At 37.9% G+C, this 25,834-nt stretch overlaps 1 protein-coding gene across 1 annotated transcript in view; it reads left to right on the plus strand.

The window, feature by feature from the left end:
- The window catches only part of TTC13 (tetratricopeptide repeat domain 13), a 259,316-nt gene that overhangs the window by 118,572 nt on the left and 114,910 nt on the right, over nucleotides 1–25,834 (plus strand). Inside the window, 1 exon segment of the mRNA XM_053711897.1 lies at nucleotides 9,752–9,862. Coding sequence (XP_053567872.1) covers nucleotides 9,752–9,862 — 111 coding nt within the window.

Below are 25,834 nucleotides of genomic sequence, written 5' to 3' on the forward strand. Positions count from 1 at the left end.
CGACTAATCGGATAAAAAAGAATCAATATTTGTTTCCTATATTTTAAATAAAATCCACATACTGAGTGTTACAAATATAAACTTCAGACTAAAACTTTACATTAACACAACTGTTTGTCCAATTTTTAAGCAGCAGAGCACAGTTTTATAATTAAACAAAACCAAACCAAAAACTGTTTGAAAAAAGGTAGAACTAGAAATTTGTAGACTATCACTGTTTCTAACATTCTGTTATTCACTCTTTCAGAAACTTTGCATTGAAATGCAAAAATCTCAACATGTCCACACATGCTTCTGGCTGAGGCTGGTTCTCTGTTTGCAGCTATATTTCCTGCAGCAGAGAAGAGGCACTCAGATGGTGTTGAGGTGCTTGAGATGCATAAGTAGGGCTTTGCCAATTTCACCAAAGTGGGATATTCACCAATGCAAACTGTTTTCCACCTTGGCAAGGGGCCTCTCAATAAAGTAACCCTTGACTTCATTCTAACATATAAAATATCTTGAATATCTATATGCAATGGTAAATACCAGCTATAAGGTTAGAGGAAAATATCTAGTCCACTTTAAAAATAACGGATATATACTTATAAAGGTTGAATCTGGTACATAGTATAACAATTTATTAAAAATATAAAAAAACAATAAACGAATCAAAAGCGCTAAGGACTATATATCAATAACAGGACAAAGCCCTACACATTTATTTATACAGTACGTATAATCAGCAATAGCAAGCAATACGCTAATAATTGTGCAAACAAATAATAGTACACATCAATTCAAATAGCTCCCATTAATCTAGGGGCTAGGTGAAAAGCATAGTTCCAAATCACCTGATTTAATATAAACAATCCAAATGATAACTATTATATCTGGGTTGCACATAAGCCAGGGGTAGTTGTAATACTATGTTATTATACTATGTTATACTGTCCTGAAAAAGTGAAAAATATACATCTGTAGACGTCCTTTGGGTTAAGGACATAACCATAAAACACAATACCATGTGCAGGAGTTCATTGGAGTGAAGCAGCTGGTGTTGTGCACAGACCAACTAATTGCAAACCAACTAATCGATTATGAGATTTGTTGACAACTATTTTCATAATAGATTATTATCGATTATGACAATTAGTTGTTGCAGCTCTACTCCCAGTAGTTCTTTACCCCATCAAGGATAGAGGTGTTAAACAACTATATGTTATTGTTTATCTTCAATCAAGTTTTTTTTACCTTAAATAGATAATTACTGGAAGAGAGGAAATTAGGAGAGTAATGCTAGTGCATTGTAATTCTTCTCCATGGAGTCTTATTCACAAGCGAGCCATGGGTGTGGCAGGGCAGTGCCTTAGCCTACTCCTGTCTGTCCATGTGAATGTTCTCTTCCAGCAAGGTCCTACACTGTAAGTTACAGTATAGGACAGATCTTCACTGCAAGTTGGATTCTTGAAGCAGAGCAGTGGAGTGGATTGGAGGGTGGGAAATTACCCAAGCCCATAGATCCCTAAGGCCGTAAGGATGGGTACTTAGTACCATTGGCCTTCCATACCCCTTGCTAAAGGGACATATCTCATTTGAAGGATTTAACTGCCCGTATTGTGGCTCATTCTACACGTTTTGTCTCTACTTCCTGGAATTTCAGTGGAACAGAAATGTAAGGCTGCAACATCTTTACATACCTTCACAAAATGTTATCAGTTTGATGTTTTCACCTCAGTGGAGGCAGCTTTTGGAAGGAAAGTCCTTCATGCAGTGGTTCATGGTAAATAGGTGCCTGCCTTTTTTGTCTTTTGCCCCACACATTTTTCTGGACTTTCTTTCATGTAATTAGCAAGAGTCCATGAGCTAGTGACGTATGGGATATACATTCCTACCAGGAGGGGCAAAGTTTCCCAAACCTCAAAATGCCTATAAATACACCCCTCACCACACCCACAAATCAGTTTTACAAACTTTGCCTCCTATGGAGGTGGTGAAGTAAGTTTGTGCTAGATTCTACGTTGATATGCGCTCCGCAGCAGGTTGGAGCCCGGTTTTCCTCTCAGCGTGCAGTGAATGTCAGAGGGATGTGAGGAGAGTATTGCCTATTTGAATTCAATGATCTCCTTCTACGGGGTCTATTTCATAGGTTCTCTGTTATCGGTCGTAGAGATTCATCTCTTACCTCCCTTTTCAGATCGACGATATACTCTTATATATACCATTACCTCTACTGATTCTCGTTTCAGTACTGGTTTGGCTTTCTACTACATGTAGATGAGTGTCCTGGGGTAAGTAAGTCTTATTTTCTGTGACACTCTAAGCTATGGTTGGGCACTTTTATATAAAGTTCTAAATATATGTGTTCAAACATTTATTTGCCTTGACTCAGGATGTTCAACGTTCCTTATTTCAGACAGTCAGTTTCATATTTGGGATAATGCATATGAATAAATCAATTTTTTCTTACCTTAAAATTTGACTTTTTTCCCTGTGGGCTGTTAGGCTCCGTGGGCTGAAAATGCTTCATTTTATTGCATCATTCTTGGCGCAGATTTTTTTGGCGCAAAATTTTTTTTTCTTCTTTCCGGCGTCATACGTGTCGCCGGAAGTTGCGTCATTTTTGACGTTTTTTTGCGCCAAAGGTGTCGGCGTTCCGGATGTGGCGTAATTTTTGCCGCCAAAAGCATTTAGGCGCCAAATAATGTGGGCGTCTTTTTTGGCTCTAAAAAATATGGGCGTCACTATTGTCTTCACATTATTTAAGTCTCATTGTTTATTGCTTCTGGTTGCTAGAAGCTTGTTCACTGGCATTTTTTCCCATTCCTGAAACTGTCATTTAAGGAATTTGATCAATTTTGCTTTATATGTTGTTTTTTCTATTACATATTGCAAGATGTCTCAGATTGACCTTGAGTCAGAAGATACTTCTGGAAAATCGCTGCCTGGTGCTGGATCTACCAAAGTTAAGTGTATCTGCTGTAAACTTGTGGTATCTGTTCCTCCAGCTGTTGTTTGTAATGAATGTCATGACAAACTTGTTAATGCAGATAATATTTCCATCAACATCTAATACTCAGAGTGTTCCTGTTAACATAAGAGATTTTGTTTCTAAACCCATTAAGAAGGCTATGTCTGTTATTCCTCCTTCTAGTAAACGTAAAAGGTCTTTTAAAACTTCTCATTTTTTCAGATGAATTTTTAAATGAACATCATCATTCTGATAATGATTCTTCTGGTTCAGAGGATTCTGTTTCAAAGGTTGATGCTGATAAATCTTCATATTTATTCAAAATGGAATTTATTTGTTCTTTACTTAAAGAAGTCTTAATTGCATTAGAAATAGAGGATTCTGGTCCTCTTGATACTAAATTTAAACGTTTAAATAAGGTTTTTAAATCTCCTGTAGTTATTCCAGAAGTTTTTCCTGTCCCTGATGCTATTTCTGAAGTAATCTCCAGGGAATGGAATAATTTGGGTAATTCATTTACTCCTTCTAAATGTTTTAAACAATTATATCCTGTGCCATCTGACAGATTAGAGTTTTGGGACAAAATCCCTAAGGTTGATGGGGCTGTCTCTACTCTTGCTAAACGTACTACTATTCCTACGGCAGATAGTACTTCCTTTAAGGATCCTTTAGATAGGAAGATTGAATCCTTTCTAAGAAAAGCTTACTTATGTTCAGGTAATCTTCTTAGACCTGCTATATCTTTAGCGGATGTTGCTGCAGCTTCAACTTTTTGGTTAGAAGCTTTAGCGCAACAAGTAACAGATCATAATTCTCATAGCATTGTTAATCTTCTTCAACATGCTAATAACTTTATTTGTGATGCCATCTTTGATATCATTAGGGTCAATGTCAGGTATATGTCTCTAGCTATTTTAGCTAGAAGAGCTTTATGGCTTGAGACTTGGAATGCTGATATGTCTTCTAAGTCAACTTTGCTTTCCCTTTCTTTCCAGGGTAATAAATTATTTGGTTCTCAGTTGGATTCTATTATTTCAACTGTTACTGGAGGGAAAGGAGCTCTTTTACCACAGGATAAAAAATCTAAAGGTAAATTTAGGTCTAATAATCGTTTTCGTTCCTTTCGTCACAATAAGGAACAAAAGCCTGATCCTTCACCCACAGGAGCGGTATCAGTTTGGAAACCATCTCCAGTCTGGAATAAATCCAAGCCTTTTAGAAAACCAAAGCCAGCTCCCAAGTCCACATGAAGGTGCGGCCCTCATTCCAGCCCAGCTGGTAGGGGGCAGATTACGTTTTTTTCAAAGAAATTTGGATCAATTCAATTCACAATCTTTGGATTCAGAACATTGTTTCAGACGGGTACGGAATTGGCTTCAAGATAAGGCCTCCTGCAAAGAGATTTTTTCTTTCCCGTGTTCCAGTAAATCCAGCGAAGGCTCAAGCATTTCTGAAATGTGTTTCAGATCTAGAGTTGGCTGGAGTAATTATGCCAGTTCCAGTTCTGGAACAGGGGCTGGGGTTTTATTCAAATCTCTTCATTGTACCAAAGAAGGAGAATTCCTTCAGACCAGTTCTGGATCTAAAAATATTGAATCGTTATGTAAGGATACCAACATTCAAAATGCTAACTATAAGGACTATCCTGCCTTTTGTTCAGCAAGGGCATTATATGTCCACAATAGATTTACAGGATGCATATCTGCATATTCCGATTCATCCAGATCACTATCAGTTTCTGAGATTCTCTTTCCTAGACAAGCATTACCAGTTTGTGGCTCTGCCGTTTGGCCTAGCAACAGCTCCAAGGATTTTTACAAAGGTTCTCGGTGCCCTTCTGTCTGTAATCAGAGAACAGGGTATTGTGGTATTTCCTTATTTGGACGATATCTTGGTTCTTGCTCAGTCTTCACATTTAGCAGAATCTCATACGAATCGACTTGTATTGTTTCTTCGAGATCATGGTTGGAGGATCAATTTACCGAAAAGTTCATTGATTCCTCAGACAAGGGTAACCTTTTTAGGTTTCCAGATAGATTCAGTGTCCATGACTCTGTCTCTGACAGACAAGAGACGTCTAAAATTGATTTCAGCTTGTCGAAACCTTCAGTCTCAATCATTCCCTTCGGTAGCCTTATGCATGGAAATTCTAGGTCTTATGACTGCTGCATCGGACGCGATCCCCTTTGCTCGTTTTCACCTGCGACCTCTTCAGCTCTGTATACTGAACCAGTGGTGCAGGGATTACACAAAGATATATCAATTGATATCTTTAAAACCGATTGTACGACACTCTCTGACGTGGTGGACAGATCACCATCGTTTAGTTCAGGGGGCTTCTTTTGTTCTTCCAACCTGGACTGTGATTTCTACAGATGCAAGTCTGACAGGTTGGGGAGCTGTTTGGGGGTCTCTGACAGCACAAGGGGTTTGGGAATCTCAGGAGGTGAGATTACCAATCAATATTTTGGAACTCCGTGCAATTTTCAGAGCTCTTCAGTCATGGCCTCTTCTAAAGAGAGAATCGTTCATTTGTTTTCAGACAGACAATGTCACAACTGTGGCATATATCAATCATCAAGGAGGGACTCAGTCCTCTGGCTATGAAAGAAGTATCTTGAATACTGGTTTGGGCGGAATCCAGCTCCTGTCTAATTTCTGCGGTTCATATCCCAGGTATAGACAATTGGGAAGCGGATTATCTCAGTCGCCAAACGTTACATCCGGGCGAATGGTCTCTTCACCCAGAGGTATTTCTTCAGATTGTTCAAATGTGGGGACTTCCAGAAATAGATCTGATGGCTTCTCATCTAAACAAGAAACTTCCCAGGTATCTGTCCAGATCCAGGGATCCTCAGGCGGAAGCAGTGGATGCATTGTCACTTCCTTGAAAGTATCATCCTGCCTATATCTTTCCGCCTCTAGTTCTTCTTCCAAGAGTAATCTCCAAGATTCTGAAGGAATGCTCGTTTGTTCTGCTGGTGGCTCCAGCATGGCCTCACAGGTTTTGGTATGCGGATCTTGTCCGGATGGCCTCTTGCCAACCGTGGACTCTTCCGTTAAGACCAGACCTTCTGTCGCAAGGTCCTTTTTTCCATCAGGATCTCAAATCCTTAAATTTGAAGGTATGGAGATTGAACGCTTGATTCTTAGTCAAAGAGGTTTCTCTGACTCTGTGATTAATACTATGTTACAGGCTCGTAAATCTGTATCTAGGAAGATATATTATCGAGTCTGGAAGACTTACATTTCTTGGTGTCTTTCTCATCATTTTTCCTGGCATTCTTTTAGAATTCCGAGAATTTTACAGTTTCTTCAGGATGGTTTGGATAAAGGTTTGTCTGCAAGTTCCTTGAAAGGACAAATCTCTGCTCTTTCTGTTCTTTTTCACAGAAAGATTGCTAATCTTCCTGATATTCATTGTTTTATACAAGCTTTGGTTCGTATTAAACCTGTCATTAAGTCAATTTCTCCTCCTTGGAGTTTGAATTTGGTTCTGGGGGCTCTTCAAGCTCCTCCGTTTGAACCGATGCATTCACTGGACATTAAATTACTTTCTTGGAAAGTTTTGTTTCTTTTGGCCATCTCTTCTGCTAGAAGAGTTTCTGAATTATCTGCTCTTTCTTGTGAGTCTCCTTTTCTGATTTTTCATCAGGATAAGGCGGTGTTGTGAACTTCTTTTAAATTTTTGCCTAAGGTTGTGAATTCTAACAACATTAGTAGAGAAATTGTGGTTCCTTCATTGTGTCCTAATCCTAAGAATTCTAAGGAGAGATCATTGCATTCTTTGGATGTAGTTAGAGCTTTGAAATATTATGTTGAAGCTACTAAGAATTTCCGAAAGACTTCTAGTCTATTCGTTATTTTTTCCGGTTCTAGGAAAGATCAGAAGGCCTCTGCCATTTCTTTGGCATCTTGGTTGAAATCTTTAATTCATCATGCTTATGTCGAGTCGGGTAAAACTCTGCCTCAAAGGATTACAGCTCATTCTACTAGGTCAGTTTCTACTTCCTGGGCGTTTAGGAATGAAGCTTCGGTTGATCAGATTTGCAAAGCAGCAACTTGGTCTTCTTTGCATACTTTTACTAAATTCTACCATTTTGATGTGTTTTCTTCTTCTGAAGCAGTTTTTGGTAGAAAAGTATTTCAGGCAGCTGTGTCAGTTTGATTCTTCTGCTTATAATTTCAGTTTTTTTCATTATAAAATTTAAACTTTATTTTGGGTGTGGATTATTTTCAGCGGAATTGGCTGTCTTTATTTTATCCCTCCCTCTCTAGTGACTCTTGCGTGGAAGATCCACATCTTGGGTATTCATTATCCCATACGTCACTAGCTTATGGACTCTTGCTAATTACATGAAAGAAAACATAATTTATGTAAGAACTTACCTGATAAATTAATTTCTTTCATATTAGCAAGAGTCCATGAGGCCCACCCTTTTTGTGGTGGTTATGATTTTTTTGTATAAAGCACAATTATTCCAATTCCTTATATTTATGCTTCGCACTTTTTTCTTATCACCCCACATCTTGGCTATTCGTTAAACTGATTTGTGGGTGTGGTGAGGGGTGTATTTATAGGCATTTTGAGGTTTGGGAAACTTTGCCCCTCCTGGTAGGAATGTATATCCCATACGTCACTAGCTCATGGACTCTTGCTAATATGAAAGAAATGAATTTATCAGGTAAGTTCTTACATAAATTATGTTTTTCAGCTTGGGTATTTGTTCCCAAGAGTAAGGTCTCATGGACTCTTACAACCATTAGAAAAAAAAAATTATTCTTACCTGATAAATTAATTTCTTTCTTGTAAGAGTCCACAAACCCGCCCATTTTTGTTGGTGGTGGCAGTTTTAGTTTGCACCTCTTTAGCCTACTATCTTTCTTTCTTCCTATCCTTGGCTATACGCACAACTGGGAAGAAAGGGGAAGTAGGAGGGATACTTAAAGATCAGGTGTGGGGTGTCTTTGCCTGCTCCTGGTGACCAGTTGATGTAATTCCCAAGAGTAAGATCTCACAACCTAAAAATAAATTAATTTATCAGGTAAGATATAGAATAAATTCTGTTTTTCATCTGAAAGGAAACCAGTGTGACATTATGGGTATGTACATCATCCATATATTAAACCACCAAATTATGCAATTTCCAACAGCCTTACTATTTAGAACATACTAAAAGACTTACTACAGCCGATTATAACAATCTTCCTCCCCAGCTTTTTGAGCATTGGTTTGAAGGCACAAATAACTCAACTTTGAAATGCACAGTAGCCTTCTTTAATATATATATATATATATATATATATATATATATATATATATATATATATATATATTTATTTTAGTAGGATTACATTTGTAAAAATGCTTCTAGTAGAATTTGAAGATCCCAGCACTGGCGTACTAGTAAGAGCGCCAACAGCAGGAGATCTGGAGGAGTGATAACCCAATTTTAGGAAGACTGCAAGAAGCAATCACCTTAAGGGAAAATCTTATTCAAATCTTACATGATCTAATTAACTGTGTTTTAACACCCGAAAGGAGTTAAACACATAGGTTAAGTCCCATTCGGGTCCACAAGCATTGCTGCTTCCAAACAGGAAATTGACGAGGTTCCTTATTAGCTCACCAATGGTTTGATGCTCAGGAGCAACAATGCTTGTGACCTTTGAGTGGGAATTTATCTCCCACAAAGGGGTTAAACACATGGGTAAGGGTATGGTTAGCTTGGGTTGGTACTCCAAAAATGACATGCTCTAACAATTTTGCCTTAGAATGTTCCTTTACAATGTGAAGTTTTGTTACTTGGCTGATTCCCTACTAATTCTTCCTTTCTTTTTTATTTTCATTGTTAGCTGTTATACAGTTACATTTTGAATATAATACATTAGGAGGTCTTTTTCCCATTATGTTCTGTTCCATTAGGTCAAAGCTTATTTTTCTCTTGTAAAAAAAATATAAAATAATAATAAAATGTATAATTATTTTCTGTTTTGTATAATTTTGTATTTTTTTATTTTTTTTCAAAGTTTCTAAGTAGTAGAGTATGTGCATATCCATTCCAAACTATTTTGCAGGTAGTTTTTCTAAAATCCTTTCATTTAAAGGACCATTAAATACAGTATTACAGAATTATATAATCAACAAATATATATTAAAAGACAATGCAATAGCACTTTCTTTCAAATGAGAAGTAGATTTTTTTTCTTCTGACAAATTTCAAAGTTACTTCCATTTTAACTGGCCCCCTTTATAATGTGACAGCCATTAGCCAATCACAAAACGTATATTTACAGTGAACTCTTGCACATGCTCAGTAGGAGCTGGTGCCTCACAAAGTGTGTATTTTGATAAAATGAAAGTGTAAATTTGACTTTAAAGGGATATGAAACCCATAATTTTTCTTTAATGATTCAGATAGAGAATACAATTTTAAACAACATTCCAATTTACTTCTACAATCTAATTTGCTTCATTCTTTAGATATCCTTTGTTGAAGAAATAGTAATGCACATAGGTGAGCCAATCATACAAGGCATCTATGTGCAGCCATCAATCAGAACCTACTGAGCCTATCTAGATATGCTTTTAAACAAAGTATATCAAGAGAATGAAGCAAATTAGATAAAAGAAGTAAATTGGAAAGTTGTTTAAAATTCCATGCTCTTTTTAAATAATGAAAGAAAAATTATGGGTTTCATATCCCTTTAATGTCCCTTTTAATTTATTTGTGATGGTTGTGGTAATTTTTTTTAGGAGTTATAGTTTTTGAGGATATTTTTCCTGCTTTTCTTTAACAGGATTATGTTGCCGCTCATGAGGATTTCCAACGTTCACTGGAAATCAGTCCGAATCAGCCAATTGCTGTTCTATACAAAGGTTTGACCTTCTTCCACAGGGGACTTCTAAAGGTAAGAATTCTCGGTCATACTAAGTACATCACAAATCTTGATATATTCTAATAGGAATAGTCACATTTTACAACTTAGGCGGTTGGCAACAGATCTGAGCTCTCATTTTTTCATGCTTTAACTGGCTTTATTTTTCATTACGCAATAGGCCATAAAAGTGAAAAAAGAAAATGCTCCAATGTGCACTGTTTTTTAATGCAAGTATGCGTTTAACCCTTGCAGAGGGGTTAAAGTTAGCTCCAGAGCAACAGTGTACTACTGGGAGCTAACTGAATACATATAGGAACCAATGAATGACAAGAAGCATATAAATGTAGCCACTAATCACCAGCTAGCTCCCAGTTGCTGCCCCTGAGCCTACCTAAGTATGCTTTTCAACAAAGGATACCAAGAGAATAAAGTAAGTTTGATAACAGAAGTAAATTGAAAAGTCTCTTAAAATCCCATGCTCTCTTTCCCTATTAGTCTTATTACAGCTTATAGAAATTTTAAAATTATATAGATAACTTTTGAATTTTCTCAGCAGAAATATCATCTAAATGCGAAACTGCTAGGCAGCTAGATTTGATATATCATAAAGGTGTTATATGAAAAATGATCACTCTGCACTGAGAGACGCTACAGAATTTTTCAGCGCTATACAAATAAATGATAATAAAGATGATAATAAGAGACAAACCACGGCTAGCATGTGGGGGGAAAAAACTACTTCTTTGCATTAAACTCTCTTACTTTATTGTGCCTAGTCTTCCTGTAATTTATGTGTGGAAATTGGTAGTGCAAGTGACTGAGTTCCACAACCTAACCCTACCACTTCTCTGTCCTTAATTGGCCTCAGCAGAGGTAAAAACATACTTCAAAACAATGGAGACTTTGCTAACAAAATGGAAATGGCCAATCCTGTCTATACCATTAAGTCCAGATTGTTTCCTCCTAATTAAAGTGGTGGGCAGAGTTTGGTTGTTGATGTTTTTTACACACTATTTTCCTTTTTAGATTTACTTTAATTAAACATATTTATTTTTACCAAAAGAACATTGTTTAATATCCCTTTTAATCTCCCTTTTTAGAATGTGTTTTGTATCTTAAAAATGTCTGTGTTTGTCTGTAGCATTTTACAACCATAATGCAAATAATATACACAAAAGTGAAATCTTTTCAAAATACTCCTGGGTCATGGTACACTGATCCCAATGAAGCACAAAATGTGGCTTAACTGATTTGGTTTTACAGCTAAACAGACAGGAAGAGAAACTCAAACATGCAAATCTGTGTATTAATAACTAACTTAAAGTAGTTATTTTGTAATACACATTGCCTCACTCTAAATATAACTGGCAAAATAATAAAACAATAAATAAATGTAAGTATTAAATGCCAGCTACTTTTTTTCAAGTTTAGATCATTTGCTAATTATCCAAAGATAATACCGTACCGGCAGACCTCTGATAACATTTGGGAGGTGTTGCATGTGAATTTGAAACTAACAGAGCTGGCTAATAAGCCAAACTCCCATAGAGAGTGACAAACCACACAATCATAAAGCCATACATTTTATATATAAAAAATAAATAAATATTAAAATATAGTAAATAAACATTAAAATGTTTTCTTTAATATGCAAGAAAAATACTTTAATGCCATATGGTCATACTTGATTTATACTTCCTTATGCTAGCAATAGACCAGTATTCCTTCACTGGTTAAATTTGTGACAAAGCCCCGGTGTGGTTCTCTTCCTACCTGTCAAACCGTAGCTTTAGTGTAGCCTTCTCTGGGTCCTCCTCTGCCCCGTCACCACTTTCTGTCGGGGTACCGCAAGGCTCTGTCCTCGGTCCCCTTCTCTTCTCAATCTACACGTCATCATTAGGTTCCCTAATTAAGTCCTGCGGTTTCCAATATCATTTGTATACTGATGACACCCAAATCTACTTCTCTACAGCATACCTATCTCCTTCCTTGCTAACCCGTGTCACTAACTGTCTTTCTCACATCTCTTCCTGGATGTCCTCTCACTACCGCAAGCTAAATCTCTCCAAAACTGAGCTCCTTATTTTCCCCCTTCTTCCAAAATCTCCACCCCCAATCTCTCTATAACTATAAAGAACTCCATCATTACCCCTACCCTGCATGCCCGATGTCTTGGGGTCACATTTGACTCAGATCTTTCTTTCACTCCTCACATTCAGTCCTTGGCTAAGGCCTGCCGCTTCCACCTTAAAAACATCTCTAAAATTAGACATTTCCTTACACAAGACACAACTAAGATTTATTTCATTTAAGTGGCAAGAGTCCATGAGCTAGGGACGTATGGGATATACATTCCTACCAGGAGGGGGCAAAGTTTCCCAAACCTCAAAATGCATATAAATACACCACACACCTACCTCAGTTTTACAAACTTTGCCTCCTATAGAGGTGGTGAAGTAAGTTGTGCTTGATTTCTTCTATGATAGGCGCTTCTAAGCATTTTGAAGCCCAATTCCTCTGAGTACAGTGTTTGTCAGAGGGATGTGAAGGGAGTATTGCCTGTTGATTTAGTGGTTTCACCCATAGGAAATCCTTTCCAAGGCTCTCTGTAATCGGTCGCAGGGATTAATCCCCTGCCTCCCTTTTCAGATCGACGTTATACTCTTATACCATTACCTCTGTTGATATTTTTCAGTACTGGTTTGGCTGTCTGCTGTATGTGGATGGGTGTCTTCTGGTAAGTATGTATCATTTTTTAAGACACTCTCAGCTATGTTTGGCGCTTTATATTATATTGTAAAGGTCTATGTATATTTCCCTTTTTTTGCAGACTATCCGTTTCAGTATGGAATTTGTTTGGGAAGATTATTTAATTTTTTCTTACCTGGGGTTACAGTTTTTTCAATTTGACTTTATTTTCCAAAATTTTCGAGGGCAAACTAGGCTCGCGAGGACGCAAAATGCTGTTTTTTATGGTATCATTTTTGTCGCAAATTTTTTTTACCGCAAAATTGCATCTAGGGTGACGTAAGGCTCATAATTTCCTGCGTCTTTGTTGATGGTTATTTTGGCCCGAAGTCGTGCTTGTTATGACGCAAGTTACGTTATTTCCTTGTGTTAGCTTTAGCACCAAAACATTTTTCACTTCCTTTTGCGTCATGCGTCATACTTGGCGCCAAATTTGTTTTGTATATTACCTCTCTTCCTTTAATGCTTCTGGTTCTCTTCGTATTTTCAAGAGCGATGATGCTTATTTTTTGCATTTTACTTTAGCATAAGCATTTTTTCCAATTCCTGAAACTGCTATATGAGGAAATTGGATATTTTGTTTAAATGTTTTTTTCTTTTTACATTTTACAAGTCTCATTCTGATCCTGCCTTTGATGTTGCTGTAGAAACCATGCTGCCTGAACACAGTTCTACCAAAGCTAAATGTGTCTGTTGTAAATTAACTGATGTTATTTCTTCAGCTCAATTATGTGGCATATGTCATGACAAGCTTTTGTACTTATACATTGTCTGTTGTTCCTTCAACGTCTAATGTACCTGATATTCCTGCAGATGTAAAGAATTATATTGCTGCAGCTATAGATAAGGCTATCTCTGCTATTCCGCCTTCAAATAAATGTAAAAGGTCTTTTAAAACTTCTCATAATTCTGATGAAATTTGTATTGACCGACAGCATACTGAAATATCCTCTGCTGGTGAGGATTCCTCTGGTTCAGAGGATCCTGAATCAGATTCTGAAATTGACAAATCTTACTATCTGTTTAAGATTGATTATGTTCGTTCTTTGTTGAAGGAAGTTCTGGTTACTTTGGGTATTGAAGAGTGTAGTCCTCTTGATAACAAAGCCAGTAAACTTTTAAATTCTGTTTTTAAACCTTCTAAGGTTGCACTTGAGGTTTTTCCTATTCCAGATGCTGTTTCTGATATGATTACTAAGGAATGGTCTAAGCTTAGTTCTTCTTTTAATCCTTTTTCTAGGTTTAAGAAGTTGTATCCTTTACCTGTGGCTAATTTAGAGTTTTTGGAAAAAGTCCCTAAGGTTGATAGGGCTATTTCCACTCTTTCCAAACGTACTACTATTCCTATGGAAGATAGTACTTCTTTTAAGGATCCTTTAGATAGAATGATTGAATCTTATCTAAGGAAAGCTTATTTACATTCTGGTTATATTCTTAGACCTGCCATTTCTATGGCTGATGTGGCTGCTGCTTTAACTTTTTGGTTGGACAGTTTAGCTCGTTGGGTAGAAGATACTGATTTGTCTAGCATTATTCTTCTGCTTCAACATGCTAATCATTTCATTTGTGATGCTCTATTTGACATTGAGATTGATATCTAATTTGTCTTTAGCTATTTTAGCCAGAAGAGCTTTATGGCTTAAATCTTGGAATGCTGACATGGTGTCTAAATCTAGATTACTATCTCTATCTTTCCAGGGTAATAATTCATTTGGTTCTTAATTGGATTCTATTATTTCCACTATCACTGGGGGGAAGGGAGTTTTTTTTTACCCCAAGATAAAAAGTCTAAGGGTAAGTTCAAGGCTCCTAATTGTTTTTGTTCCTTTTGTCAGCATAAGGAACAAAAGTCTACTCCTTCCCCTAAGGCCTCTGTTTCCAATTGGAGACCATCTTCAAATTGGAATAAAACCAAGCCTTATAAAAAATCAATTCCAGCTCCAAGACTGCATGAAGGTACAGCCCTCAATCCAGTTCAGCTGGTGGGGGGCAGATTGAAATTATTTCAGGAAATTAGGTCAGGTTCTGTTCAGAATCAGTGGGTTCAGGATATTGTGTATCAAGGGTATTGGATAGGTTTCACAATAAGACTTCCTGTGGGAAGATTCTGTCTCATGTTCCAACAAATCCTGTGAAGGCTCAGGCTTTTCTGAAATGTGTTTCAGATCTAGAGCTTTCAGGGGTGATTGTTCCAGTTCCTCTACAGGAACAGGGTTTGGGGTTCTATTCAAATCTATCCATTGTCCCAAAGAAAGAGAATTCTTTCAGACCAGTTCTGGATCTGAAACTTTTAAATCATTTTGTAAGAGTCCCAACTTTCAAGATGGTGACTATAAGGGCTACTCTGCCTTTTGTTCAGCAAGGACATTTTATGTCCACAATAGACTTACAGGATGCTTATCTTCATATTCCAATTCATCCAGACCACTATCGGTTTCTGAGATTCTCTTTTCTAGACGAGCATTACCAGTTTGTTGCTCTTCCATTTGGCCTAGCAACAGCTCCAAGAATCTTTTTGAAGGTTCTCGTGCCCTTCTATCTGTAATTAGAGAGCAGGGTATTGCAGAGTTTCCTTATTTGGACGATATCTTGGTACTAGCTCAGTCTTTTCATTTAGCAGAATCTCACACAAAACAACTAATGTGATTTCTTCAAAGGTATGGTTGGAGGATCAATTTACAAAAGAGTTTCTTGATTCCTCAAACAAGGGTCACCTTTTTTGGTTTCCAGATAGATTCGGTGTCCATGACTCTGTCTTTAACAGACAAGAGGCGAATTAAATTGGTTTTAGCTTGTCTAAACCTTCAGTCTTGATCGTTCCCTTCAGTGGCTATGTGCATGGAAGTTTTAGGTCTTATGACTGCAGCATCGGACGCGATCCCCTTTGCTCATTTTCATATGAGACCTCTGCAGCTTTGCATGCTGAATCAATGGTGCATGGATTATACTCGGATATCACTACTGATATACTTAAATCCCAACATTCAACGCTCTCTGTCTTGGTGGTTGGACCATCACTGTATTGTTCGAGGGGCCTCTTTTGTTCATCCTTCCTGGACTGTGATCTCAACGGACGCAAGTCTTACAGGTTGTGGAGCTGTCTGGGGGTCTCTGACAGCACAAGGGGTTTGGAAACCTCAAGAGGCGAGGTTACCAATCGATATTTTAGAACTCCGTGCTATCTTCAGAGCTCTTCAGGCTTGGTCTCTATTAAATAGAGAACTTTTTATTCGTTTTCAGACAGACAATATCACAACAGTGGCATATGTCAATCATCAGGGAGGGATTCGCAACGCTTTAGCAATGAAAGAAGTATCTTGGATACTTTCTTGGGCGGAGTCCAACTCTTGTCTAATTTCTGCGATTCATATTCCAGGTGTAGACAATTGGGAAGCGGATTATCTCAGTCGTCAGACTTTGCATCCGGGGAGTGGTCTCTCCATCCAGATGTGTTTCATCAGATTGTACAGATGTGGGGTCTTCCATAAATAGATCTGATGGCATCTCATTTGAACAAGAAACTTCCCAGATATCTTTCCAGATCCAAAGATCCTTAGGCAGAGATGGTGGATGCTTTAGAAGTTCCTTGGTTTTAGCAACCTGCTTACATTTTTCCACCTCTAGTTCTTCTTCCAAGAGTGATTTCCAAGATCATAATGGAACAATCTCATGTGTTTCTGTTAGCACATGCATGGCCTCACAGTTTCTGGTATGCGGATCTTATCCGGATTTGTCCAGTTATCAGCCTTGGCCACTTCCTTTGAGGCCAGACCTTCTGTCTCAAGGGCCGTTTTTCCATCGGGATCTCAAATCTCTAAATTTGAAGGTATGGAAATTGAACGCTTATTTCTTAGTCATAGAGGTTTCTCTGACTCAGTGTTTGACACTATGTTACAGGCTCGTAAGTCTGTTTCGAGGAAAATGTATTATCGGGTTTGGAAAACCTATATTTCATGTTGTTCCTCTCATAGATTTTCTTGCCATTCTTTTAGAATTCCTCGAATTTTACAGTTTCTTCAGGATGGTTTAGATAAGGGTTTGTCTGCAAATACTTTGAAGGGACAAATCTCTGCTCTTTCTGTCTTATTTCATAGAATATTGCTAAACTTCCTGATATTCACTGTTTTGTTCAGGCTTTGGTTCGTATCAAACCTGTTATTAAGTCTCTTTTTCCTCCTTGGAGTCTTAATTTGGTTTTAAGGATTTTGCATGCTCCTTATTTTGAGCCTATGCATTCTTTGGATATTAAACTACTTTCCTGGAAAGTGTTATTTCTTTTGGCTATCTATTCTGCTAGAAGAGTTTCTGAGTTGTTGGCTCTCTCTTGTGAGTCTCCTTATCTGATATTCTATATCAAGATAAAGCGGTTTTACGGACTTCGTTTAAATTCTTGCCTAAGGTTGTGAATTTTAACAACATTAGTAGGGAAATTGTTCTTCCTTCCTTGTGTCCTAATCCTAAGAATTCTCTTAAAAGATCACATTCTTTGGATGTAATGAGAGCTTTGAAATACTATGTTGAGGCTACTAAGGATTTCAGAAATACTTTTTGTCTATTTTGTTATTTTCTCTGGTTCCAGGAAAGGTCAGAAAGCCTCTGCCATTTCTTTGGCATCTTGGTTGAAACTTTTACAATGCTTATTTGGAGGCGGAGCAGTCTCCGCCTCCGAGAATTACAGCTCATTCTACTATATCAGTTGCCACTTCTTGGGCTTTCAAGAATGGAGCTTCAGTTGATCAGATTTGCAAAGCAGCAACTTGGTCTTCTTTGAATACATTTACAAAATTTTACCATTTTGATGTATTTGCTTCTTCAGAAGCAGTTTTTGGTAGAAAAGTTCTTTAGGCAGCTATCTCAGTTTGCCTATGATTTGAGTTTTTTTAAATTTAAGAAAATGTAATTATTATGTGGATTTAAATTTTTCAGCGAAAATAGCTGTTTTTATTTTATCCCCTCCTCTCTAGTGACTCTGGATTTCCACATCTTGGGTATTATATCTCATACATCACTAGCTCATGGACTCTTGCCACTTACATGAAAGAAAACATAATTTATGAAAGTACTTACCTGATAAATTAATTTCTTTCATAGTGGCAAGAGTCCATGAGACCCATCCTTTTTTTTGGTGGTTATGATTTTTTTTTGTATAAAAGCACATTATTTTTTTGAGTTCCTCATTTTATATGCTTTTTTACTCATTTTTACACCTCACTACTTGACTATACGTTAAAACTGAGGAATGTGTGTGGTAGGAGGTGTATTTATAGGCATTTTGAGGTTTGGGAAACTTAGTTTATCACACTCTCATCCTTTCCCGCCTCGATTACGGCAACTTTGTCCTCTCTGGTCTCCCTAGCTGCCGCCTAGCTCCTTTACAATCCATAATGAATGCCTCTGCCAGGCTCATCTTCTTTACATGTCGCTCTTCATCTGCTGCACCTCTCTACCAATCCCTTACTGGCTTCCTCTTGCCTCTAGGATTCAATACAAAATTCTCACTCTGACATACAAAGCCCTCAACTGCACTGCTCCCCCCTATATCTCAGACCTTGTCTCCAGATACTCTCCCTCCCATCGTCTTCGCTCTTCTCATGACCTCCTACTCTCAACCTCTCTTGTTAGCTCCTCACACTCCCGTTTACAGGAGTTCTCCAGACTGGCTCCCATCTCGTGGAACTCCTCGCTCCACAAGACTCTCCCCTAGTTTTGAAAGCTTCAAGCACTCCCTAAAGACTCTACTGTTCAGGGATGCATACAACGTACACTAACCTTTCTTTATACCAGTTCCTCTCCTCCATCGCTATCCCCTGAACCCCCTTAGCATGTAAGCCTAAGAGTCCAGCTGTTTGTAGATCACCTTCTTAAGAGCTAACTACAACAGTGTGACTCTTGGCAGGGCCCTCTACCCATTTGATCCCTATAAATGTTTTGTTGTACTCCGCATTTGTTTTATAGTTCTGCGGAATCTGTTGGCGCTCTACAAATAACCAATAATAATAAATGTGACTAACACTTCTGTTAGATGGCTTTCCTATAAGCTTGCTAACATTTTCTTTAGAACATGATCTCTTGTTCTCTCTACCACCTCACTCTCGATTTGCTCACATTCTCACTTTCTGAGGAGTTTTCTCTTCCTCTTGTGCCCACAGTTTTGCTTTCATTTTTCTTTTTGCATCTGTGGTACAAAGTGCTAAAGAGCAGATAATGAAACAAATTATATGCTCTAGTTTGTTAGAGCATGTACTTTTAACATTAGCGAAGCCTGATTCTGTGTTTACCCCCACAAAGGGGTAAACGCATAGTTTAAGTACCACTCAGGAGCCTCAGAGCACTGCTAGTCTTAAGCAGCAAGTAGTGATCACCTAAGCGGCAGTGTTTTCAAACCTACAGCTGCTAATTGGGTCAGTGACAATTTCTGAATAAAGAATAAGAGCATGTAATTTTTTTCATTATTATGTCAGTCAAGTCAAAGTCAAAATTAAAATTGCATGATTCAGACAGGGCATTATATTTTAAGCAACTTTTCCAATTTACTTTGGTGATCACATTTTGCTTTGTTCTCTTGGTATTCTTTGTTAAAAAGCTAAACCAGGTAGGCTCATGAACTAATTTCTAAGCCGTTGAATACCGTCTTATCTCAGTGCATTTTAAGTTTTTCACAGCTAGACAGCACTAGTTCAAAGTGTGTCACATAGATAACATTGTGCTTACTCCTGTGCAGTTATTTATGAGGCAGCACTGATTGGCTAAAATGCAAGTCTGTCAAAAGCACTAAGGTGAGGGGGCAGTCTGCAGAAGCTTAGATACAAGGTAATCGCAGTGGTAAAAAGTGTATTAATATAACATTGTTGGTTATGCAAAACTGGGGAATGGGTAATAAAGGGATTATCTATCTTTTTAAAGTGAAGGTCCATTTTGATGAATTAGTGCCCGGTTTTTAATAAATCTATTAAAAACAAGGGCACTTTAATTCATCAAAATTGACATTTCACTGTTTTCTTAAAAACGTACCTTTTAATCCTGGCAGCCGCTCCAGCACTTCCTCCGTCCGTCGCAAGCTGTCTTCGCGGGTCCAAAATTACAAATCCGGCTTCCTCCAATCACAGCGTTGCATCAGGCCAAGATTCCCCCGGGGGAGAAGCTGTGATTGGAGGAATCCTGATTCATCATTTCTGATGTCTGCAGAGGCTTCCGACAGCCGGGGGAATCGCTGGAGCAGCATTCAGGATTAAAAGGTAAGTTTTTTTTTAAGAAAACAGTGAAATGTCAATTTTGATAAATTAAAGTGCCCTTGTTTTTAATAGGTTTATTAAAAACCGGGTACTAATTCATCAAAATGGACCTTCACTTTAAACAATAAACGTAAAGAGCTGCACAACAAAGCATTGTGATATAATGGCAAAAGGTTTTGAAAGTATATCATTCTACCTTCTTGCATTACTATGCAGCTTCACAATGTTGCTGCTTATCAAATTTACGTTGCTCTCTTGGCATCCTTTGTTTAAAACTATGTTCCTATCCTGCACTACGGGAGCTAGCTGGTTATTGGTGGCTTCATACATTTTGGCTCATCAGATGACTTCAGCTAGCTTCCAGTAGTGCATTGCTTCTCTGGAGCTGGCTTTAACTATGCTTTTAATTATTTTGCAGGAGTTAAACACAGATTTATATAAAAGCAACAGGGCAATAATAAAATGCACAAACTATATATTTTTTTGTACTTTTATACCTATGATAAGTGGGGATAAAAAAAAAATGATACTGTTTGGCAATGTCATCCTGTCCACATCTATATTTGAAAGTACTACACTGTGTCTATTGGCAAAATAGTCCAAAATTAAAATGTGCATGATTGCCTTTTGAACAGTTTTGTATATTTTTGTAATGCATTTTCTTTAGTAAAAATGTCTCCCCCGTGCATCAGCCAAACACCAAGCCTGCTCAGAGAGTCGATGGCTTGTACGAAGCAAATTTAGTTATCTCTGAGTAGTCTGTGTTTGTGGGTGCATGGGACATGTGCAGCATGATAACTAATGCAAGAATATCGTAAAAACACTTAAAAATCTAAGAACACTCTTCATTTTCATGGTGACTATTTTGTTCCTTTAATGCTGCATTAAATGAATCAACTATACTAATGTTTCTTTCATGTAATTAGCAAGAGTCCATGAGCTAGTGACGTATGGGATATACATTCCTACCAGGAGGGGCAAAGTTTCCCAAACCTTAAAATGCCTATAAATACACCCCTCACCACACCCACAATTCAGTTTTACAAACTTTGCCTCCTGTGGAGGTGGTGAAGTAAGATTGTGCTAGATTCTACGTTGATATGCGCTCCGCAGCAGGTTGGAGCCCGGTTTTCCTCTCAGCGTGCAGTGAATGTCAGAGGGATGTGAGGAGAGTATTGCCTATTTGAATGCAATGATCTCCTTCTACGGGGTCTATTTCATAGGTTCTCTGTTATCGGTCGTAGAGATTCATCTCTTACCTCCCTTTTCAGATCGACGATATACTCTTATATATATATACCATTACCTCTGCTGATTTTCGTTTCAGTACTGGTTTGGCTTTCTACAACATGTAGATGAGTGTCCTGGGGTAAGTAAGTAAGCTTATTTTCTGTGACACTCTAAGCTATGGTTAGGCACTTTTTTATAAAGTTCTAAATATATGTATTCAAACATTTATTTGCCTTGACTCAGGATGTTCAACATTCCTTATTTCAGACAGTCCGTTTCATATTTGGGATAATGCATTTGAATCAATCATTTTTTCTTACCTTAAAATTTTTTGACTTTTTCCCTGTGGGCTGTTAGGCTCGCGGGGGCTGAAAATGCTTCATTTTATTGCGTCATTCTTGGCGCGGACTTTTTTGGCGCAAAATTTTTTTTATGTTTCCGGCGTCATACGTGTCGCTGGAAGTTGCGTCATTTTTTGACTTTTTTTGCGTCAAAAGTGTTGGCGTTCCGGATGTGGCGTCATTTTTGGCGCCAAATAATGTGGGCGTCTTATTTGGCGCTAAAAAATATGGGCGTCATTTTTGTCTCCACATTATTTAAGTCTCATTATTTATTGCTTCTGGTTGCTAGAAGCTTGTTCACTGGCATTTTTTTCCCATTCCTGAAACTGTCATTTAAGGAATTTGATCAATTTTGCTTTATATGTTGTTTTTTCTATTACATATTGCAAGATGTTCCACGTTGCAACTGAGTCAGAAGATACTTCAGGAAAATCGCTGCCCGGTGCTGGAGCTACCAAGCTAAGTGTATCTGCTATAAACTTTTGGTATCTGTTTCTCCAGCTGTTGTTTGTATTGCATGTCATGACAAACTTATTAATGCAGATAAAATTTCCTTTAGTACTGTTACATTACCTGTTGCTGTTCCGTCAACATCTAATTTTCAGAGTGTTCCTGATAACATAAGAGATTTTATTTTTTAAATCCATTAAGAAGGCTATGTCTGTTATTTCTCCTTCTAGTATACATAAAAGTCTTTTAAAACTTCTCTTTTTTCAGATGAATTTTTTAATGAACATCATCATTCTGATACTGATAATGGTTCTTCTGGTTCAGAGGTTTCTGTCTCAGAGGTTGATGCTGATAAATCTTTGTATTTGTTCAAGATGGAATTTATTCGTTCTTTACTTAAAGAAGTATTAATTGCATTAGAAATAGAGGATTCTGGTCCTCTTGATACTAAATCTAAACGTTTAAATAAGGTTTTTAAATCTCCTGTAGTTATTCCAGAAGTGTTTTCTCTCCCTGATGCTATTTCTGAAGTAATTTCCAGGGAATGGAATAATTTGGGTAATTCATTTACTCCTTCTAAAACGTTTTAAGCAATTATATCCTGTGCCATCTGACAGATTAGAGTTTTTTGGGACAAAATCCCTAAGGTTAATGGGGCTGTCTCTACTCCTGCTAAACGTACTACTATTCCTACGGCAGATAGTACTTCATTTAAGGATCCTTTAGATAGGAAAATTGAATCCTTTCTAAGAAAAGCTTACTTATGTTCAGGTAATCTTCTTAGACCTGCTATATTTTTAGCGGATGTTGCTGCAGCTTCAACTTTTTGGTTAGAAGCTTTAGTGCAACAAGTAACAGATCATAATTTTATAGCATTATTATTATTCTATAACATGCTAATAATTTTATTTGTGATACCATCTTTTGATATCATTAGAGTTGATGTCAGGTATATGTCTCTAGCTATTTTAGCTAGAAAAGCTTTATGGCTTAAAACTTGGAATGCTGATATGTCTTATAAGCCAACTTTGCTTTCCCTTTCTTTCCAGGGTAATAAATTATTCGGTTCTCAGTTGGATTCTATTATCTCAACTGTTACTGGAGGGAAGGGAACTTTTTTACCAAAGGATAAAAAATCTAAGGTAAATTTAGGTCTAATAATCGTTTTCGTTCCTTTCCTCACAACAAGGAACAAAAGCCTGATCCTTCATCCTCAGGAGCGGTATCAGTTTGGAAACCATTTCCAGTTTGGAATATATCCAAGCCTTATAGAAACCTAAAGCCAGCTCCTAAGTACCCATGAAGGTGCGGCCCTCATTCCAGCTCAGCTGGTATGGGGCAGATTACGTTTTCTTCAAAGAAATTTGGATCAATTCCGTTCACAATCTCTGGTTTCAGAACATTGTTTCAGAAAGGTACAGAATTGGCTTCAAGTTAAGGCCTCCTGCAAAGAGATTTTTTTCTTTCCCGTGTCCCAGTAAACACAGCAAAGGCTCAGCATTTCTGAAATGTGTTTTCAGATCTAGAGTTGGCTGGAGTAATTATGCCAGTTCCAGTTCTGGAACAGGGGCTAGGGTTTTATTATTATTATCTCTTCATTGTACCAAAGAAGGTCAATTCCTTCAGACCAGTTCCGGATCTATCAATATTGAATCGTTATGTAAGGATACCAACATTCAAGATGGTAACTGTAGGACTATCCTGCCTTTTGTTTAGCAAGGGCATTATATGTCTACAATAGATTTACAGGATACATATCTGCATATTCCGATTCATCCAGATCACTTTTAGTTTCTGAGATTCTCTTTTTAGACAAGCATTACCAGTTTTGTGGCTCTACCGTTTGGCCTAGCATCAGCTCCAAGAATTTTTTCAAAGGTTCTCAGTGCCCTTCTGTCTGTAATCAGAAAACAGGGTTTTGGTATTTCCTTATTTGGACGATATCTTGGTACTTGCTCAGTCTTCACATTTTCGCAGAATCTCATACGAATCGACTTGTGTTGTTTCTTCAAGATCATGGTTGGAGGATCAATTTACCAAAAAGTTCATTGATTCCTCAGACAAGGGTAACCTTTTTAGGTTTCCAGATAGATTCAGTGTCTATGACTCTGTCCTTGTCAGACAAGAGAAGTTTAACATTGATATCAGCTTGTCAAAACCTTCAGTCACAATCATTCCCTTTGGTAGCCTTATGCATGGAAATTTTAGGTCTTAGGACTGCCGCATCGGATGCGATCTCCTTTGCTCGTTTTCACATGCGACCTTTTCAGCTCTGTATGCTGAACCAATGGTGCAGGGATTACACAAAGATATCTCAATTAATATCTTTAAACCGATTATATGACACTCTCTGACATGGTGGACAGATCACCATCGTTTAGTTCAGGGGGCTTCTTTGTTCTTCCGACCTGGACTATAATCTCAACAGATGCAAGTATTACAGGTTGGGGAGCTGTGTGGGGGTCTCTGACGGCACAAGGGGTTTGGGAATCTCAGGAGGTGAGATTACCGATCAATATTTGGAACTCCGTGCAATTTTCAGAGCTCTTCAGTCTTGGCCTCTTCTGAAGAGAGAGTTGTTCATTTGTTTTCAGATAGACAATGTCACAACTGTGGCATACATCAATCATCAAGGAGGGACTCGCAGTCCTCTGGCTATGAAAGAAGTATCTCGAATTTTGGTTTGGGCGGAATCCAGCTCCTGTCTAATCTCTGCGGTTCATATCCCAGGTATAGACAATTGGGAAGCGGATTATCTCAGTCGCCAAACGTTGCATCCAGGCGAATGGTCTCTTCACCCAGAGGTATTTCTTCAGATTGTTCAAATGTGGGAACTCCCAGAAATAGATCTGATGGCTTCTCATCTAAACAAGAAACTTCCCTGGTATCTGTCCAGATCCCGGAATCCTCGGGCGGAGGCAGTGGATGCATTATCACTTCCTTGGAAGTATCATCCTTCCTATATCTTTCCGCCTCAAGTTCTTCTTCCAAAAGTATTCTCCAAGATTCTACAGGAATGCTCGTTTGTCCTGCTGGTAGCTCCAGCATGGCCTCACAGGTTTTGGTATGCGGATCTTGTCCGGATGGCCTCTTGCCAGCTGTGGACTCTTCCGTTAAGACCAGACTTTCTGTCGCAAGGTCCTTTCTTCCATCAGGATCTCAAATCCTTAAATTTTAAGGTATGGAGTTTGAACGCTTGATTCTTGGTCAAAGAGGTTTCTCTGACTCTGTGATTAATACTATGTGACAGGCTCGTAAATCTGTATCTAGAGAGATATATTAGAGAGTCTGGAAGACATATTTCTTAGTGTCTTTCTCATCATTTTTCTTGGCATTCTTTTTGAATACCGAGAATTTTACAGTTTCTTCAGGATGGTTTAGATAACGGTTTGTCCGCAAGTTCCTTGAATGGACAAATCTCTGCTCTTTCTGTTCTTTTTCACAGAAAGTTTGCTAATCTTCCTGATATTCATTGTTTTGTACAAGCTTTGGTTCGTATAAAACCTGTCTTTAAGTCAATTTCTCCTCCTTGGAGTTTGAATTTGGTTCTGGGGGCTCTTCAAGCTCCTCCTTTTGAACCCATGTATTCTTTGGTCATTAAATTACTTTCTTGGAAAGTTTTGTTTCTTTTGGCCATCTCTTCTACCAGAAGAGTCTCTGAATTATCTGCTCTTTCTTGTGAGTCTCCTTTTCTGATTTTTCATCAGGATAAGGCGGTGCTGCAAACTTCTTTTGAATTTTTTACCTAAGGTTGTGAATTCTAACAACATTAGTAGAGAAATTGTGGTTCCTTCATTGTGTCCTAATCCTATGAATTCTAAGGAGAAATCATTGCATTCTTGGATGCTGTTAGAGCTTTGTATTATTATGTTGAAGCTACTAAGTCTTTCCGAAAGACTTCTAGTCTATTTGTCATCTTTTCCGGTTCTAGAAAAGGCCAGAAAGCTTCTGCCATTTCTTTGGCATCTTGGTTGAAATCTTTATTTCATCATGCCTATGTC

Source organism: Bombina bombina, chromosome 4 (genome assembly GCF_027579735.1).
Source record: "Bombina bombina isolate aBomBom1 chromosome 4, aBomBom1.pri, whole genome shotgun sequence".
Lineage (NCBI taxonomy): Eukaryota > Metazoa > Chordata > Amphibia > Anura > Bombinatoridae > Bombina > Bombina bombina.